The 21,142-nt window shown below is 36.2% G+C and overlaps 1 protein-coding gene across 2 annotated transcripts in view; it reads right to left on the bottom strand.

The window, feature by feature from the left end:
- PIAS1 (protein inhibitor of activated STAT 1) overlaps positions 1 to 21,142 on the bottom strand; it is a 174,308-nt gene that overhangs the window by 76,722 nt on the left and 76,444 nt on the right. For both annotated transcript variants that reach the window (XM_045285723.1, XM_004711939.2), the window contains one exon: positions 11,197 to 11,641. In XM_045285723.1, the coding sequence (XP_045141658.1) occupies positions 11,197 to 11,638 (442 nt within the window). In that variant the 5' untranslated portion in view covers positions 11,639 to 11,641. The remainder of the gene's footprint in view (positions 1 to 11,196; positions 11,642 to 21,142) is intronic.

Genomic DNA, 21,142 nt, shown 5'->3' with positions numbered 1-21,142 from the left:
TACCAGTGTACCTCCTCTGGTCTAGCCATTATTTAGATTCAGGGATATTTTTCTAGATAAAAATGAGAGCAAAAGATGTTACAATATTATTAGTGAATAATTTTACTTCTAATGTATAGCTCGGAAAACTGTCTATGGAATCAAATTTATATTCAAATCTTGACCTCTTCACTTACATTGTCAATTATCTTCAAGTCTCTGCTACCTTTCATAAAATTTAAGCTATCTAACCTTTCAAAGTTCTTTACAGATTTTAATAACTCATAAAATGCCTAGTGCTTTAAACCCTAAAAACCCCAACTTACTGCCATCAAGTCCATTCCGATTCAGCCTGGCACAACAAGCACCCATTTTTGGTTGTCTATCCCATGTCTTAGAGAGTCCTGGTGTGATAGGCTGCTCAAACCTACCAGCAAGTACTTGGGAGAAAGATGAAGCTGTCTGCTCCTGAAAGTATTTACAAGCTTGGAAATCCTCTATAGCAGTGGTTCCCAACCTTCCTAGTGCTGAGACCCTTTCATAGAGTTCCTCATGTTGTGATGACGCCCAACCATAACATTATTTTCATTGTTACTTCATAACTGTCATTTTGCTACTGTTATATGAATCGGGTGACCCCTGTGAAAGGGCCATTCAACCCCCAAAGGGGTCACGACCCACAGGTTGAGAACCACTGCTCTATAGGTTCCTCCTGAGTCCGGATCAGTTATTTGGGAGTGGGTTTTTCATTCTAGTATACTGTTTCTTACCCCCAAAAGCATGTTGTACAACAGACTGATGGGTCCTAACTCTTTAAGGGAGCAGACAGCCTCGTCTTTCTCCTGCAGAGGAGCTGATAGTGTAATCACAGACATTGTGCGTAGCAGTGCAAAGTTTATCTAAGAGTGCGACCAGCACTCCTTGTTGCTGCTGCCAGGTGCCATCAAGTCTTTCTGACTCATAGGGACCCTACATACTTATGTTGAGACAAAGTCTCATAATTTTGCTTCTCAGGAACATTCTGGCTGTACTTCTTCCATGATAGATCTGTTTGTTCTTTGGCAGTCCATGGTACTTTAATATTCACCATCACCACAACTCTAATATATCGATTCTTCTTTTGTTTTCTTATTCAATGTCTAACTTTTACATACATATGAAGTGATTGCAAACACCATGGCTTGGGTCAGGCACACCTTAGTCCTCAAAGAAATATCCTTGCTTTTCACATGCTTTAAAGAGGCCATGTGCAGATTTACCCAATGCAATACAATGTTATCCGATTATTGTATATTTCTTTCTAATTTGTTTACTAGAAATAATGCTGCAATGAATATTATGGGGTTTGAGTTGATTCCCAAATGTAAAATTAAGATTAAAAAGTATTTTTAAGCTCTAGGTGTCTATTGCCAAATTGAATTCCCACAGAGCTACATTAATTATAATGCTATCAGCAATGGATATATGTTTTAATGAATCTCAATACTGATCATTTAACACTGTAGACAAACTTTAAATCTCAGCTATATTACCTCAAATTTTCATTAATAGTGAAACTGAGTATATCTTCTCATGTTTCCTAGTTGCACTTGACCTATTCATTAATTTTCTAATATGGTGTTAGTATTCTTTCCTAAAATGAGTTGGGCATTCTTTTCTTCTGTCTTTTGGTATTTACAATTATACTTTGGCCTTTAAAACAATTGCTAAAAAAAAAAAAAAAATTTGCTAAAATGTATACTTTTATGTAGCAAACTCTATTTCCTTTGTAATTTTATCAATTTTCATAAATATAAACTGGTAACTACATTTTAAATGGAGGAGGGGGCGATGCAAAGAAGTGCAATTAAGTATATTATAGATCAGTAATATAATTCTTTTCTACTTGGATCTATAATCAATATCCATATATGCAGTAGTCAAGAAATCAAAAGCTGTATTGCATTGGGCAAATCTGCAGCAAAAGATCTGTTTAAAGTCTTAAAAGGCAAAAAACGTTACTTTGAGGACAAAAATGCCCCTAATCTCAGCCATGGTATCAATAAATAAAGACAACCAAAAGATGTGATGCTGTTGGATTCTGATGTTGGAAAAGAGTAAGTACATACCTATCTTAGAAGTACAACAAGACTGCTCCTTAAAAGGGAGGATGAAAAATACATTTAAAAAATACAAGCTCAGAAGCAACAAAGCTCACATGGAAGAAGCACACCAGCCTATGCAACCACGAGGTGTCGAAGGGATCAGGTGTAAGGCATCATCAGAACAAAAAATCTTACCATAGTGAATGATGGGGGGAATGCAGAGTGGAGACCCAAAGCCCATTAGTAGGCCACTGGAGATCCCCTTGCAGAGGGGTCTCGGGGAGGAGACAAGCCAGTTAGGGTGTGATGTAGCAACGATGAAACATACAACTTTCCTCTAGTTCCTAAATGTTTCCTCCCTGCCCCCACTATCATGATACCTTGCAAGTCTAGGTAGACCAGAAGATGTACACTGGTACAGATAGGAACTGGAAATACAGGGATTCCAGGGCGGATGATCCCTTCAGGACCAGTGATGTGAGTGGCGATACTGGGAGGGAAGAGGGAGGGTGGGTTGAAAAGAGGGAACCAATTACAAGGAGCTATATGTGACCTCCTCCCTGGGGGACGGACAACAGAAAAGTGGGTGAAGGGAGACGTCGGACAGGGCAAGATATGACAAAATAACAATTTATACATTATCAAGGGCTCACGAGGGAGGGGGGAGCGGGGAGGAAGGGGAAAAATGAGGACCTAATGCCGGGGGCTTAAGTGGAGAGGAAATGTTTTGAGAATGATGAGGGCAATGAATGTACAAATGCGCTTTACACAATTGATGTAGGTATGGATTGTGATAAGAGTGGAATGAGCCCCTAATAAAATTATTTTCAAAATAAATAAATAAAATAAAATGCTTGGGAGGATAGCAAGACTTTATCTTGCATTTTTTGAACATGTTATTAGGAGAGATCGGTCCCTGAGAAAGACATCATACTTGGAAAAGTGGAGGATCCGTGAAAAAGAGAAAGACTGACAGAGAGGAAGACAGACACAAGAGGGACTGACAGAGTGGCCACAACAATGGGCTCAAGCATAGTAACACCGTAGTGACTATGGTGCAGGATGAGGCAGTATTTCATTCTGTTGTAACACAGTTGCTATGCATAGGAGCCAATTTGGCCACAACTAGCAAATTCATATTTTATGTAATATAAGCATTAACTTTGTTAAAATACTAAATTTTAAGAGCACAAATAATTTTTAATTCAGAAATATGGCTTAAAAATAAACACTGAAGTGTTCCTAGAAAATTTTAGGAACTTGACTATCATCAAAAACATACACAAATTATTTAAACAAAACCCTTAATTTAAAAATTCAGCCTTTGGTTTTACTTTAAACTGATTTAATTCTAATAACAACACTCAACATATCCTATTCCAGTTCTTACACAGTATAACACCTGGCCCAGGGTACATCTAAAGTTTGTTTACACTGTGGTTTTAATAAATTTAGCCAGCATTAGTGCCAAAGAACTAGAATAACTACCATATATACTTGAGTATAAGCTGAACGGAAATTTTATTTTTAAAATTTTAGTTTGGAAATTTTGGGTTGGCTTCTACTCGAGTATATACAGTAATCTCCCTTCAAAGCTAGTTGGTCATCTACTAGTTCTGTCAACAACAAAAGTACTATGGCTCACGACAGGGACTGATTTAAAATCATCTTTCAATCACTCTAACAGTGATCGATAAAATTACCTTAAAAAAAATAAAAACCATATTGGCAAAATAAGGTATTCCTCTAGTTTACCATCCTACTTGCCCGATCACAACAGCAACAGCTAGGCAAGTCTCCCATAACACTGCATTTATTTCTTCTGACTCCTAAATGATTGGCTCATTAATTTAGCTATTAAAAATTTTACTTTATAATATTATGGAGTGGTTGGATTTTGGATTAAAAAAAATCAATTCTGATGATCAAGATTCCTTTCTAACAACAACAAAAAGACTATCATTCTTAGTCCCCAAAATTACATTCATGTAGTCATACACCCACTCATTAAAAACCCAATGGATGCCTTAGGGCTTCTGGGTAACTGTACAAATACTAAAAAATATATTAAACTCACACAAAAAATTAATTAATTAAACTCACCATTTAAAAACATAGAATACTATATACAGAGAAATGTAAGATTTAGAAAGTAAGTCTTACATTTCGTTTTGAAGGTCAGAAACTAGTGCTGCCAAACTAGGAAGTGAAATTTCTAGGGAAGAAATCTCCCTACAGAAAAATTAGTGCTTCTGGTTTCCCAAAATTCAAGTATAGAAGAACACAGATTGTGTTGAATAGTTAGAAGGCAAATTTTCTAAAAGCAGAGAGGAGTGAATCACAAAACCTTTGAATGCCCTTTCCAGTACTTATCAGACTCTGTGTCCTTGAATTTGCATCACCTGATCTCCAGGCCCTGGCGTTTAGGCATGTGGGGAAAGGAAAATTCAATTATAAAAAATGAGAGGAGAAGGAAACTGTGAAATATAATCCAACGCCAGAGGAATCCTCGGCAGAAAACCCTGGTAACCAATGTTATTAAGATGTAACAGAAAGCTTGTCCCCCTGCACAAAATAGGGCCGATCATTTTAGCTATTTAGGAGTGCTGGAGCATCTGCTGCTTTTTTGCATAAAGCAAAATTCAAGCATATATATATGTATTTGAACTTTTTCTATGAATTATTCATGTTATCTTTCCAAGCCCAGAATAGTTGTAAATTTATATAAAGAAATGCTTTACAAAGTCAGCATATTTTTCCAAAATACTAGATTCTAACCCAATACTAAGCTGTTGGTTTTCCTCAAGAGGTATTCTTGTCTGTCCCAAATCAATTCAGAGCTACTTCACTGCTTTAAAGAATCTAAAGCTGGAAATAAGTCAGTCTCAAAGAAACATCTTGATCTTCATCAAAAGACTGGCAGGTGAATATACAATAGTATGTTTCATGTGAAAGAAGTTTATACTGTTATAAAGTTATAAAGTTCATCCACCACTTTATCAATTGGTTCCAATGGCACTGAGTAAAGGAGTATGCTATCATTAGTAACCAACTAGAAAAACACTGAATGAGAACACTGGAAAGAATATTCTAAATCAGTGATTACTATTTCTCATACCAATCAGTGAGAAAGCCCTAATTCATAAAAACACATGATAGGAATTTACTTAGATGTACAGTGAACCCTCGCTTATCGCGGTTAATCGGTTCTAGACCCTACCGTGATAAATTAAATTCCGCGAAGTAGGATTCCTTATTTGTAAGTCAAATATTTTCGTAGTTAGAGCATAGAAAAACACCCTTTAGTCACCATTACACTCGCATTACCCAATTTATTCAACGAAAAAGGGAAAATACAGTAAAACATTTTGGACGTTACAATTATCATTTATTATTTATTATATTATTTATGGTATCAAGCGTGTACAGTATGAGCCAATCAGTGGCAGTAATGACAGAGCATGTGCTGTTACGCAAAAACCGCGATAGAGTGAAGCCGTGGAAGTCGAAGCGCGAAGTGGCGAGGGTTCACTGTACTGCCTAATAAACTTAATCTAAAAAGAAAGCACTCCTTAGAAGGAATAATTTGGCTTAAATAAGATATAAAGTAAACCTCTAGATGAGTCCCTAAACTTACATGCAGACTTCAAATGCAAAGCTGTTCTCTACATAGAAGCCTTTAGATAATTTAAAGCTATTAATAAAAGCAATTAATGAGGGCAGTGAGTGATATATTTTTAAATGTTTTAAAGCACTATTTTTACATTTTGTTATTTTAAAAAATGTATCCAAGTCAAGGGAAATCCAAATAAGTTATTTTAATCCTCTATTATTTTTCCTTTTTAGGGAGAGAGAGAGAGAGAGAGAGAGAGAGAGAGAGACTTGACTTACTACAACAGTGATTCCTAATGCCATGGCCCTTTCATGTTGTGGTGACCCCCAACCATAAAATTATTTTCATTGCTACTTCATAACTGTAATCTTGCTGTTATGAATCTTAATGTAAATATCTGATATGCAGCATATATTTTCATTGTTACAAACTGAACATAATTAAAGCATAGTGATTAATCACAAAATATGTAATTATATGTTGTGAAATATTTATGTGTTTTCCGATGGTCTTATGCAACCCCTTTGACACTCCCCCCCAAGGGGTCGCGACCCACAGGTTGAGAACCGCTGCACTAAAAGAATACAAGGGTGCTTTGGAAGTTTGTGAACATAGTTCATTATCTGTTAATTCCATTTTTTCCATGAACTTTTAGAAGCCTCCTCTTCTAACCAAAATACTTTACAAACTTGTCTCTAAAATCAGCAAGCATTTTCTAAGGATTCTAACATTAAAGGGATATTAAGATTAAGAAAAAATTTTAATGAAGTCCAGTAAAATTCCAAGTTATCAATTAAAAGATTGAGTGCAAATTGAGGGAATGCCCCTTTTCCCACTCCATTCCTCACTGAAAGCCACTATTTATGGTGGTAGAGTATGGTATCCACGTTATGTTTGGATAGCAAAACAAATGAAATTTGTTGAATCTGGGAAAAGGGTCGATCTATTGTATTCAATGTGAGCTTAAATGTAACAATTTCACAAGCAGCTATTCTTAGGAATAGACAGATGAATATTGCAGAGTCCTTGCCCTTTTGGAAACTATGAAGGCAATCACATGTTATGAGAGTAAAAACACCCCAGAAATGGACTGTACATGAGGGAAAGGATAAATGTGAGGGAGAAACTAAGAAATATTAATGGAAAAGTTTATGAGAGCATTTCAAATATTCTGCAGAACCTAGGATAGGATTTTAACACTGATGGGCAAAGTTTATAATGACTCATTACGTTTATTTTACAACTGTCTTTTACTTTATCTCTTAATTTTTCTAGCTAATTATGGAAATGAAAAGATTCTTTTTTTATGGTTTCAAAATAAACAAAAATTACTTATGTTTAAAGAAATAAATTTTCTTTAAGGATGGGTTAAGAATGATTGCATAAAAAATGTTACTATTAAACTATTACTTTTAGTTAGGAGCATGAGCCATGCATGAAAACATTTCGCTTAAATCTAAGTGTCTTGGCATTTCTTTAAATCAAATGCAGGAGGACAAAATGGATGGCAAAAATAGAAGTTAAATTTACATGTCACAATCTCGAGTAATTAGCTGAATAGACTAATTAGCAATCTAGAACTAATGACTCCAGGTCAAAATTAAGTTCTGAAGAGTTTGTAACACAAATAGGATCAATTTAATTGTAGTATGTCTTTAGAAATAAAGAGAATAGAATCTGGATGCCATTTAAATTCAGAAAACATGGTCTTACCGGATTCAAAACAAATAAATGTTCTATCGGCGAAAGTAGCCCTTCAGGGAACTAAATTATGTGATTAAGTAATTACTTCCTTTAATACAGTAGAAAAAGTAGTCTTTTAATAACATTAATGTACCATATATACTCGAGCACAAGCCGACCCGAATATCCATCAAGACACCTAATTTTACCACAAAAACTGCATTAAAAATGTGCTGAAAAACCTGGCTTATACTCGAGTATATATGGTATCGATAAAAACCAACAGAGCTTCAAAATAACTCATCCTAAAGTTTGCACATTGCTCAGAATCTATTTTCCTTAAGTATTTTCTATATTCATTGAACATTCCCTTCCCAAGTATATTGACTGAGTCAAGAAAGTCTACAAGTTATTTTCTGGTGAGATCTTTTTATGCATAATCAAAGTATTTGTTGTTTAGTTTCAAAAAAATAAGACATTAGAAATCTATATACATACCACTTTAACTTTCAAAAGCAACCTATATTACCATTCACTATGTGATTTTATATCACAGCAATTTCATGAGAAATTCCTTGTTACAATTACTGAATATTTTGAAGGATTCTATAGCATAATCCTGATCAAAAGGGAGAAATAAATAACAGAATTTCAAGTTCTCAGATTCCTTATTTTCTATAGCTTTAAAGGCTGAATGAAGCCCTGAAACTATGGCCCTAAAATAAATTTTAAACCTTAGGCCAAAAATATTTTCTGAGGTGTTCTTGAAACCAAACAATATAGTTTGGCTTAACTGATATTTTTATAATCTGCCCTGATAAATTTATGCACTTTTAAATCTGTGTATTTGGCATCAAATTGACAACAACTGGAAAGATTAGACAGGAAACTTAAGAGTCAGATAGTCTGTGTTCATGAGGAACACCTCAAAAGACAAGGGTGAGAATGGCTGCACAACTTTAAGAATGAAATACATGCTACTGAATTGTATGTGTAAAAGATTGTTGAGCTGGTGTTATGTTTGCCGTGTATATTCTCAGAAACTACAAAATAAAAGTTAAAAATATTTAATAAAGGCTGTTTCTTTACCACAATAAAGTGGGGGGCGGGGGGGAGACAAAACCTCATGATTTTTTGTGTGTATGTGACACCGCTTTTAAATCATCACACCCTACCCCTCAAAAAAGCCCAGTGATGCGGTGAAGAAAGCTGATGGTACCGGCTATCAAAAGATATATAGCATCTGGGGTCTTAAAGGCTTGAAGGTAAACAAGTGGCCATCTAGCTCAGAAGCAACAAAGGCCACATGGAAGAAGCACACCAGCCTGTGTGATCAAGAGGTAGCAGGCATCAAAGAACAAAAAATCGTATCATTGTGAATGAGGGGGAGTGCGGAGTGGGGCCAAAGCCCATCTGTAGGCAACTAGACATTCCCTTACAGAAGGGTGTCGGGGAGGAGACGAGCCAGTCAGGGTTCAGTGTAGCAACAATGAAATATACAACTTTCCTCTAGTTCTTTAATGCTTCTTCCCCCCCACTATCACGATCCCTATTCTACTTTATCTGGCTAGACCAGATGGTGTACACTGGTACAGAGAGGAACTGGAAACACGGAATCCAGGACAGATGAACCATTCAGGACCAGTGGTGAGAGTGGCGATACCGGGAGGGTGGAGAGAAGGCGGGGTAGAAAGGGGGAACCGATGTTAAGGATCTACATATAACCCTCTCCCTGGGGGACGGTCAACAGAAAAGTGGGTGAAGGGAGACGTCAGACAATATAAGACATGACAAAAATAATAATTTATAAGTTATCAAGGGATAATGGGGGGGGGATGAGGAGCTGATACCAGGGCTCAAGCAGAAAGAAAATGTATTAAGAATGATGATGGCAACAAATGTACAAATGTGCTTGATGACAATGGATGCTCTTCTAGCAGTTTTGAAATAAAGATTAAAAATAGAAAAATGTATTGCCTATAGTTCAAAAATAGTCATGGTAATAAGACATTTAAAAATTTAGTCTTAACAAGCTCCTAATTACATTTTGAGAGAAATTAAATAATTTTATCTATTACCAATATATTAAAAATTCTTAAGGATAAAGTACCTGTAAGTACTAAAGCAATATCAATATAAAATATCAACTATGATAAACTATCATAGTTACGCAGGCAGGAAACCGTAAAAAGATAAGTGGTACAGCCAATTAGAAATGAATACCTACTATACACACATACAAAGCATCAATACCTACATATACAAAGCAACTTAGTATAATAATTTTTAAATGTTTTAAATTAACCAATTACCATCCAATATAATAATATGTGTGTCAGTTTGCATTCTAATTACTTTAGACTTGATATTTTTATTGATGAAAATAAATAAACTGTTAAGTAAAGACTTGGGCATTTTCATTTTCACTGTTTTCAATGTGTTAGCTGTCTTTTCTTGTTACAGCAACAGGAAATGAGATTCATATTGCTTGAACATGATTTTTATAATCCTTGCTTGAGAGGAGTGATGTAGTTTAGTTGCAGAATTTTCCCATTTCATGCATTAGATTTGGGTAGATTTAATTCTCAGCCAATATCCCTCAAGCTCATCCACCACTCAACTATCAGTAGTCATTCTGAATGTTCCTATCATGCTACAGTTTTTGTCAGAGCTTCCAGACTAACACTGACTTGAAAGAAAGGGCTGCCAATCCAGTGCTGAAACAAAGTCAGTCAATGCAAGCCCTGTGAACTGTAATGCTCCGATTCTGCTGTGCATGGGGTCTTGTTGAGTAGGGGGTCAACTCAACAGCAGCGAGCAACAAGTCTTCACTTACTCAGGTGAGTGTAGTTAAATATAATTAAAGACAAATTCTTCCCAGTTCAAAGCAAAATTTCAGTAATTCAACACTCACTAATTCCCCAAATTGAAATGTTTCATTATTTGTAATAAGGTTTGGGAAACTTTTTCTGGAATGAGCAAGACAGTAAATATTTTAGGCTTTGCAAGAATACTCATCTCTGCTGTATATTCTTTGTTTTAAACAACCATCTTAAAATCATTACAGAGCCACACAAAAACAGACTGTAGGTTACATTTGGCCTGCCAGCCACAGTTTGTAGCACACAGGTGTAAACAACAAACCAGCATGGAGAATGAGTACTGTAAACATATTACACAAAGGCATTCAAGATCATAATGGGGTCAGTTATAATCTACATTAAAATAAACTAGTATTATAGTAATTGCCATGAAATTACAAATTGGTTAATAATACATCATATTCTAATATGCCAAATACTATAATCAAATACAAAATATGCACAATCAAGTATTCAAATTATATAACCATGACCATATGCCCATATAATCATACATTTATACTTGAGGGGAAAAATCATTTGAAGTTAAAATACCTCACAAATCTTCTTTCAAAATAATTTAAGTAATTTACACATTCTAATAACCGAAACTCTCTGTCATCAGTCTCTGAAAATTAAGAACTAAATTCAAAAGCTAGTAGTCATTTATTTGGCTTTAATTTATAAAATTTATTTTTAAATGTTAATCAATAAATGAATAATCTAAAACATTGTACTTTAAGAGTTTTAAGTCTTGAGCACGTTTTAATACTTAATATTGCATCAGCACCATTGCTAGAAACTTGATTACATTTACTTTCCCTTGGCTTAAAGATAGTTTGTATAGATTTCATTTTATCTACATCAAACATAAATTTCACTGTGAATAATAAACTGGATCAAATTTAAAAGTCTAAAATGAAAATGTATCCCACCCTGCCCAAAGTAACCAAATGAGCATTATATAAAACCTTACCTAGACTGGTGGGTTTTATCAATTCATCCAGCAAATCATAAAATGGCAGTTTTTGCAGTTTTATATCCGGATGGACTGGGTGAAGAGCTGATGTAAGATGTGGGAGTTCCAGTTCATGTTTAGGTCCCAGAAGAGAAACAGGGAGTAACGGTGAGGATGCAGGATGACCATCATACGTGAGTTGTGGAATGGTTGATGGAGACAAAGTTGCTGGCATAGGACTTGAATGTACGTTGGGGATGGACAAGTCCGCAGGTGTCATGATTTTCTGGGGGAATCGCCGTCTATACAGTTCTTTAATTTTCATTTGGACAGCAGGACTACAGCCAGCCTTTAGCAAATGCAGGGCTTTTGTGAGAAGTTCGTGTTTGCGTCCGTGCTTGTTTCTCCCAGCGTAGCCCAACAATACTTGGAGTTCAGAAACTCTAAGGCTCATAACCATTTGCTTAGGGACAAAACAAAATGTAAAAAATTAGTATTCCAACAATATAATTTATAATACTAAACAACACTTTATTATAATCCTTTTGTTTGTAGCTCATTAACCATCAATCTTAGTTTTTTCAAACTTAAAATCTGATTAGTAACATAAATAACCAAAGAAAATTAAAACTTTATATTCATCAGTGCACTGATTTTCATGGAGAATTTTAAACGGATATAAGATAAAAGTACTTTGTACCATTTTTCTCCCCGATGAAACAGTCAAATATTTATCAAGCACTTACTGAGTCTCTAGGAAAGTGTTAAGTGATGGTAAAAGATAATATGCCTTCAAGAGTATTTTGTTTTCTTGGGGGGAAATCCAAAGTATATATAAACACACATGAAGTGTCTCACTTCAAACACTAGTAGGCCACATATAAGTAACATTATCAAGTCTGTCTCTGTCTCTCTCCCTCTCAATTCCATCGAGGAGACGCCGACTCTCAGTGACCCCAAAGGACAGGGTAAAACCACTGTAACTCTTTAACAGAGTGGAAAGTTGCCCCTGTCTGCTGACCCTGCAATGAGCAGCCCAACAAATATCCGCTACACTACCAGGGTGCCTATTGAGTATTACAGTCTCCACAACTCTGAAAAATGGTAGAACTTAAGCTGTACTCACTGTATATCAAGATACTATGTATCAGGACTCCCACTCTAAAGTGGAGTAAAACAGAATCCCCAAAGAAGAAACCGGCTTACCCCCAAAGACTTCACCACCTCTGCCATGACTCAGTGTTGGGACAGAAACACGTAAGCTCACTTATTTGCTGTATTAAAGCCTGAGCAGATCCCTAGTAATAAGGACCCCAAGTGTTGGATTAACCAACTATTACTGCACACACTACTTACACTGTCCCTTACTCTGACAATTCAACCTTCTAGTTCTATGCACGTGGCAAAACAAACATCATGAGCAAAAAATAGATTAAAGCTCTTTATGCAGTAACAGCTGGTTAATCAAACACAGGAGGTTATTATGAGTTGGAATAAACCTCAGGCTTAATCCTACAAATATGAGTTCTTTCCCTACCACTTGGATCTGGGAAGCTGTTTCCTCAAGGTTTGGCTTTTGTCAGCCTTTGCCCAATAGGTCAGATTAAAATAATGACATATTTTATTTCAGTACTTATCTTACTGCATTATAATTTTTGTTTAAACAAGTGATCCCATGACCAGATTGAGGCTCTTTGGGGCACATCAGGATCATGTTATCCTCAGAATCTAAGAGTACAGCCTGACAACAATAAAAGCACAAAAACCTAGACAGTCAGTGAACCACTGAATGATCAAATTAACAAGAAAGGCATACCAGGAGAAAGGTTAGTGATGGAATCTATAATGAAAACAGATGCTTCTTTATAGAAAACATGAAATAATGTAGAATTTAAAAACAAATGACTCCCCAAGTCCTAAAAATACTATCTGAAATTAAATAATTACTAACTATAATGCCAGCAAAATGTTTATCCTTACTCAAAGTGTCTAAGATCACAAAACCATTTGAAATATTTTACGCTGCCTGTTTTATAAGGAACAGAACATTTGCATAGTAAAAATAAGCTTTTGCCTTTAAAGAAATAACACTTTGAAAATCAGTGATTAAAAATAAATTTAAGTTGAAACCCCCTGCCAACAAGTTCGCTCTGACTCACAGTGACCCTGCATAGTGTTCCCAAGGCTGAAAATCTTTCAAGGACTGAAAATATTTATGAGAACAGATAGCCTCATCTTTTCCCCTAAGAGTAACTGGTGAGTTTGAACCACCAACCTTGTAGCTAGCAGTCCAATGCTTACCCAACAATGCCACTAGGGCTCTTTGGATAGAAGGATTGAAATGCATAAATAGGGTTCTACTTTTGTTTAAAAACAGTGACATAAAATAAGGTTTGTTACTTGATGGTCAAAAGGAAAACATTAATGCATAACTATAAACCTGAGAAAGCCCTCCATTGTGTTTGTAACTGTCTTTGAAAAGACACCGAAAGCAAGTAGCAAAAATAATACTTAGTATTCAGTAGGTATTCAAACAGTAATTGCTATGAGCAAACCAGGGTTTGTAATTTTTGTTTTGTTCTTACTAGAATGCGTCATTAATTGTCACTGTTACAAAGCAAATATTATACTCATTTTGCAGATGAGAATATTGAGGTTTAGGGAGGTTAAGACACTTGAATGTCACCCAACTAGTTTTACTCCAAATCTGCTTTTGTACTCTGATGCCATATACAGAAAATAAACTTGGAAAAATAAAAACCTATTTATTAGAAGATTAATTTATTTAGCATTTAATCTCCATTTCAAGCTTCAACATCTTGGCTTAAAAAATTGGTGGTTAAAAAAACAAAATGCATTTGGATTCAAATGAATCATTGCACCTTATAATCAGGTACAGTGAAATATCAGGTGGTATCTTTGCTATTATCAGAGCACCTGTTCTTCTTAAGGGCTATAATAAGCATTCAGTATTTTAAAAGCCAAATAAAAGAAGTGGGTAGGAAATATTAAAACATCGGAAGCATCACTCAACTGAATAGCTGCAGAAAAGCATGGATGGTGCAGTCAATTCTCAATGTCAAGTGTTGACAACACAGAGGAAAACTAAACACTTAAGTACATCTGAGATACTGAAATGTAATATATTTTAATCTGTCATGTTTTAAAATCCCCATTTGTTAGCACGACAACGAAATGAATATTTACAACTAAGGATAACATCAGCCACCAGACTATTATAAATTATTACCACCTCAGCAGCCAAAATTCCATCCCATTCTGCTGACTCTACAGGCTAAAATGATAGTTCTCAGAACCCTAGCAGATTTAGAATGACTGTAAATTACATATATTCTGTACAAAAGAGCATTCTGTGATTAAAGAGTCCATCTTTTTCAAATTAAAAATTTTAAATCAGATATGCAGTTTAAAGCGAAATATTCTTGCAAGAAAACTTACCCAACCCCAAGTTTCCCCCCCTGAGGCAACAACTTTCAACTCAAAAAAAGTTTCTTCTGGTTTTTCCCCACTATATTCTAAATAGCAAGCCTGTACAGTTATTTCTTAATTTCTCCTTTTAAGTACAGGCATATCAAAATGATTTTGCAGGTTAGGTTCCTGACCACTGTAATAAAGTACTACCAAAGCAAGGCACATGAACTTTTTGGTTTCTCAGTACATACAGAAATGATCTTTATTGTGCTGTAGTCAATTAAGAGATAGCCTTATGAAAGTTTAAAATATTGTGAGAATAACCAAAATGTGACACAGAGACACAAAGTGAGCACATGCTGTTGGACAACGGCACTGGTAGACTTGCTTGTTGATGCAGGGTTGCCACAAACCTTTAATTTGTAAAACAGTACCTGCAAAGTTAAATAAAACGAAGTACAATACAACAGGGTATGCCTGTATCTACTGACTTCCTGTTAGTAAAGATAATGGTTTAGTTCTATTACAACTCCTTTCATCGGTCTTCTACCATTAGTTTTACTTGTTATTTACATTATTACAATGACTATACATAATATCCACAACTAAGTCAAACGCACCCCATGATTGCTCTTGAGACTTTGCTTTTCTTATAGTTAATAACTGTATTGTTTTGCATTTGCTTAGCTTTCTGTGTTGTTGTTGTTGTTGGCTGTTGCCATTCCAATTCATAATGGCCACGCATATGTGCAGAGTAGAACTGCTCCAGAAGATTTTCAAGATTGTAATCTTTCTGAAGCAGTTCATCATGCCAGGACCTACTTTTGAGGTAGGTGCCTCTGGGTTGGTATGTGAACAGCCGACTGTTCAGTTAAATTGTTAGTTCATCTGCAAACTCAATGCCAGATGTCTGACTTTCCTTTCAATATACTCAAATAGATCAGGTAAAGCTATGCACCTTGGAGACATAACTCTCATCCTATTGTAATTTGGAATGCCTGAACTCTGGGCTTGGTTTACAACCATCATTGTGGGTTCACTTTTAACTTATCCTAAAATCACCTTGTCATAGGGAACAACAAGTGATCTAAAATAGATGGTGAGGATGCCTGGTGGGGCTTGATCAAGGGCAGTATAGCTGAGAGGAATTACTGAAACCTGAATGATGGCTGAACATGATAGGGGGAACAAAAGGAAAGAGTGAAAAAAACTAGGAGGCAAAGGATATTTATAGAGGTCTAAATACAGGCATGTACATAAGTAAATATATTTATATATAATGATAAGGAAATAGATCTAGGTACATATATTTATCTGTTAAGTATTAAGGTAGTGAACAGACATTGGGGTAAGTACTCAAGTACTCCCTCCATGCAAGAACACTTTGTTCTAATAACCCGACATTGTGATGCTTACCTTCCCTGACAGGATCACTGAAGACAAAATGGGTGCATAAGTAAATGTGGTGAAGAAAGTTGATGGTACCCAGCTATCAAAAGATACAGCATCTGGGGTCTTAAAGGCGTGAAGATAAACAAGCGGCCATCTAGCTGAGAAGCAGCAAAGCCCACATGGAAGAAGCACACCAGCCTGTGTGATCATGAGGTATTGATGGGATCAGGTAACCAGGCACAAAGACCCAGACAAAAAACCTTATCCATGTGAATGAGGGGGAGCTCAATTGGAGACCCAAAGTCCATCTATAGACAATTGCACATCCCCTCACAGAAGGATCACATAGAAGAGATGACCCAGTCAGGATGCAGTGCAAGGCCTATGAAACACACGTTTCCTCTAGTTCAGTGGTTCTCAGCCTTCCTAATAGCGGGACCCTTTAATACAGTGCCTCAGGTTGTGGTGACCACCCCCAACCATACAATTATTTTTGTTGCTACTTCATAACTTTAAGTTTGCTACTGTTATGAATCCAGCAATCCCTATGAAAGGGTCGTTTGACCCCCAAAGCGGTCGCAACCCACAGGTTGAAAACCGCTGCTCTAGTTCTTTAATGCTTCCCTCCTCCCCACTATCATGACCCCAATTCTACCTTACAAATCTGGCTAGACCAGAGCATGTACACTGGAACAGATAAGAGCTGGAAACAAAGGGAATCCAGGACAGATAACCCCCTCAGGGCCAATAATGAGCGTAGCAATACCAGGAGGGGAAGAGGAAGGGGAAGATGGGGGCTGAAAGGGGGAGCCAATCACAATGATCTATGTAAGAAACCCCTCCCAGGGGGCAGACAACAGAAAAATGAATGAAAGGCGACAGCAGTCAAATACATGAAAAAAAATTTTTTTTATAAATTATCAAGGGTTCATGGGGGGGGGAGGGAGAGTGCGTGAGTGGGGGGATGAGCTGATAAAAGGGCTCAAGTGGAATGAAAATGTTTTGAAAATGACGATGGCAACATATGTACAAATGTACTTGACACAATGGATGGATGTAGTATGGATTGTGATAAGAGCTGTACGAGACCCCCAAAAATGATTTTTTCAAAACCCTGCCTTTCTTGGTCCTCTTTCTTGGTTTTCTCTTATTTTAGCGGGAGTTTTCCTCCAGCAGCACCATGAGAAAGAGTGCTTGGAAAGTACAAAATTTTTTAGCTGCATCAATGGATCGTCAATGAACTCTTTTAATTTAGAAATGTGTGTCCTTTGGTTCTGAGAACTTTTTACTATCTTACCAGGATCTAAACAATATATTTTTTTAGTTTACCATTTTGTATGCCTATTATTAAAATTGCGATATTAAGGAACCCTTGCGGTGACCAGGCTGTTCTCTACAAAACAAACTCATAGGACTTGACATTAACTCCTTAACTATTAATATGCCAGAGGTAACGAAGGGTAGAGTTCAGGGCTGTGCCGTGTCCTCTCCACCGCTCAGACTTTGCCTGTAAAGCGACGGTCCCCAACAAACCCTGGTGCACTGTTGAGTAAATCTTGGACTGCTAACTACAAGGTCAGCAGTTCAAATCCACCAACCATTTCCAGGGAGAAAGATGAGGCTATCTGCTTCTGTAAAGATTCACAGCCTTGGAAACCCTATACCGGATTACTATGAGTCAGAATTTAATTGATGGCAGTGTGTTAGCTTGTTAGTAAGGTAATGGTTCTCCTTGACTGATTCTCTATCTTCTAACCTTCCCTTTCATTTACATTTCTGTGAGCCACTTTATGTTTGTTACATACTTCTTATTCCTTACATTTTGTTCTTGTCACTCATGAATGTAGTATCTATCCTCTCTTTTCTCTTTGAGGACATAAGTATTTGCTGCTGCTGTTGTTATTGTTTTTCCTGCTCCCTGCAAAGTCTCTGTAACCTCAAGTTAACTTTTTGCTGTTTGGTTTAATTTCTTCCTTTGCTGCATAAATGTTTCCTAAGAGTAAGATACTAAAGAGACAACTAAACAGAAGAGATCCTCTAGTCTACTTTAGAGGTATGAAATTAGCTTCCAATATTCTCAAGTAAGTGTAGGGGAAAGGAAGAAGGTACAGGGGAAATCTTTACCCTTCACTTTACACACACACACATACATGGACTCCACACCTTTTGTGGGGAAAATTGAACTAAAAGATAATCGAAGATTTTGAAACCCCCTCATATATATGTACATATATATGTATGTATATATTCCCAACTACTGAGAAAGATTTTAAAAACAAGGCAATATTCAAGCAGTACCAAGTATCATACAGATCAAGTGCCTTTTTGATAATTAAACAGAAAGCACTGGTTTCACTGTTTCATCAGCTATTAAAGGTCATGTCTAAATTATGACTAGGAATGAGGTGTTTCCTGTTGAGCCACATTAATTATTCTCACTCATACCTCCTACTGTATAAGTTTGCAAAATTAGTAACAAAACACCCTCTATATTGAGCCTATCTGTTACCCATTTTAACCATTTGTAAACCAGATGACCTCTTAAGACATAGTATTCAATAATGTTAAAATTTCACTTATATTTTTGCTTCTAGTCACAAAAACAAAGAAACCATCTTAAAATTCTTTAATTGCATACACCAAGTCTGCACTGCACAGTGCAAACACTTTTCTTCATTATTTTTAAAATCAGATCCTTCATCAATGGAACTGACTTTTTAACCTTACCTGACTGAAACAGGTAATAAGCAGCTGTTTGATTAGCAATTTGTCGACAATGCCTTGTTCAACCAGAAAACCTAGTTAGACAGCTTCTATTCAAAGCAGCATATAAGGCTGGTTACATACTTTTCCATGATCTTGGTCCACCCAATTTCTCATCTTTTATTTATTCCTCAACATAAAGTAACTGAAAAATGACCTGGTTGTGCTAATCATGTTTCTTTTCCTTGTCTCTATTCCATCATACTAATTTCATTTAGCAACTACTTAATGACAAAATATTGTGATTATTCCTACAAGGATACTCCATTCTTCTTTAAGCAAAGTATAAACTTGAACTGTTGAAATGGTTATGATCTGATTTCTGATAAAATAATTTAGAAATAACCCCATTTGTATACTGCCACATTTCATGAAACATATGTAGATGTCCTTCAATCAGTTCCTAAATGATAACTAAAATACTAAAAATAACAAGTTCAACTAAGATCATTTAAATTTTGAAATAATATTTTTCAAAATGAAATATAGATTTTAACTTAATCTTTAAATTTAAAGTTTAAAATTCTAACCACATTGCCAAGTTGCTCTAAACACAGATGTTGAATAAAGTTTTCGGGACCAATGCACAACTCTATAAGTAAGTATGCAGAGAGAGACAGTAGAGGAGCAAACAATAAATATACAGAGGTAACTTATAAGTCTTAAGAAACAAACACACATAATCATAGTAATTAAATTCCCAAAACTGAACACCTTTCATATGCCAGCTACACATTTCAAATACTATGATACTAATACATGGGCCTTGAACCCTCGTAGTTCTTTCTCACTTATTTATACATCCTTCACCAAATTACAACCTTTCCTAGCATCTTTATTCACTGCAAAAAAAATGAAAACATGAACTAAAGGTTCTCAAAGGGTTCTTATACTTCAAGATTCTATGGAAAGAAATCATGTCCCCATTCTTCTGTTCTATTGTTGATGAGCAAACACCAGCAATAAATAGGGCCAATGAAATATTTCTATATTAGCAATTTTTCCAATCAAAAAAATTCTGGTTTTGGTGAAAAGTTTACATAGAAAATTAGGTTCCCATTTAACAATTACTACAGATTGTTCAATGGCATTTATTACATTTTCACAATGTGTCAAGATTCTCATTTAATACCATTCTGGATGTTTCTTTCCTAGTAATCTGATTTCCTTGTTCCTTACCCTTTCCATCATTGTTTAAAAAAAAAATTGCTGACCATTTGTTCTTCAATCAAATTTTAAATGGTATTTACATGTACTGATGAAGTAAAATAAATAGTAAAATCCAAGTAAAAATAGGCTTGACTAAAAATAGAAAATGTTAAATGCTCATGTGTCAGCTACAAACTAATTATAGTAAACATGATTGCCTTATGTAATCCTCATGAAATTATGAAAAATAACTTATTTTAATTGTATATATGTGAAAAGATGATGCTAAACCATATTGTAAATAAACAATGGAAGCAAATCTGAACTAACTCCAGAGCCTAAATTCGTAACTACTTACCAATACAGTCTCGTACCACAAAACTCATCCAGGAAAGGCAATGTGTTACAATAAGGCAGGGACAAAAAATTGAGGACAGGGGCACTAAATGAGTTAAGGAATTCAGATTGTACTGAGGGAGCAAGTGGTGGAATGAACACACATTTGGGGGCGGTAGAAATAGTGCTTGATTGAGTAAATTACTCAAATAACAGCCATCTGTAGGACAGAGGAAGTAAGAAAGACTTCTTTAAGAAACGCTTCTCTGCGCCAAGCTGGAGTGTCATCCTTCGGATTTAGTGGGCCAAGATGTGGTTGGTTGGTTCGTGTTCTCTCTCTCTCTCTCTCTCCTTCCCTCCCTCCATCTTAGTTTGCTCCCCTGCGAGCTTGGGAGACTCTCCACTCTCCCCAGGATGTATTTTGGATGCTGTCCTCTGTAGTGGGGAGGGGGCTTACATAGCTGGGACGGGGGCCAGCCCCACCACAAGACAAGATGTCCCCTCACTGACCCACAGCGCTGCAGGGGGAAAGCACTGAAGACAGTGCTGGAATTGTGCCCGGTCTGATCTGATTCCCCCCACACACACCCCCCCACACTAGGGCAAAACATGAAGTGAGCACAGCAGAGCAGCAAAGGGAGCAAAGCAAGGTAGTCCCCAAGGAATCCAGAAAACAGATTTCAGACTCAAAAAGCAGGGCTTGGCACCTCATTAGGCTCGATCGGAAAACATATATAAGAGCCAGCAGACAGACCTGGAACTATTTATAGGCCCTTTTTCTTCTTCTTTTTTTTTCATGTCTACCTATATTAGATAGGCAAGACAAACAATACTGAGGAGAAAACAATGGGACTGACAGTTGTGGGGGAGGGAACACAGGGGAGAGGAGGTG

This window comes from Echinops telfairi, unplaced genomic scaffold, assembly GCF_000313985.2.
Source record: "Echinops telfairi isolate 266 unplaced genomic scaffold, ASM31398v2 ScPeMD7_7475;HRSCAF=8513, whole genome shotgun sequence".
Lineage (NCBI taxonomy): Eukaryota > Metazoa > Chordata > Mammalia > Afrosoricida > Tenrecidae > Echinops > Echinops telfairi.
This window is presented reverse-complemented; position numbering and strand designations above follow the sequence as displayed.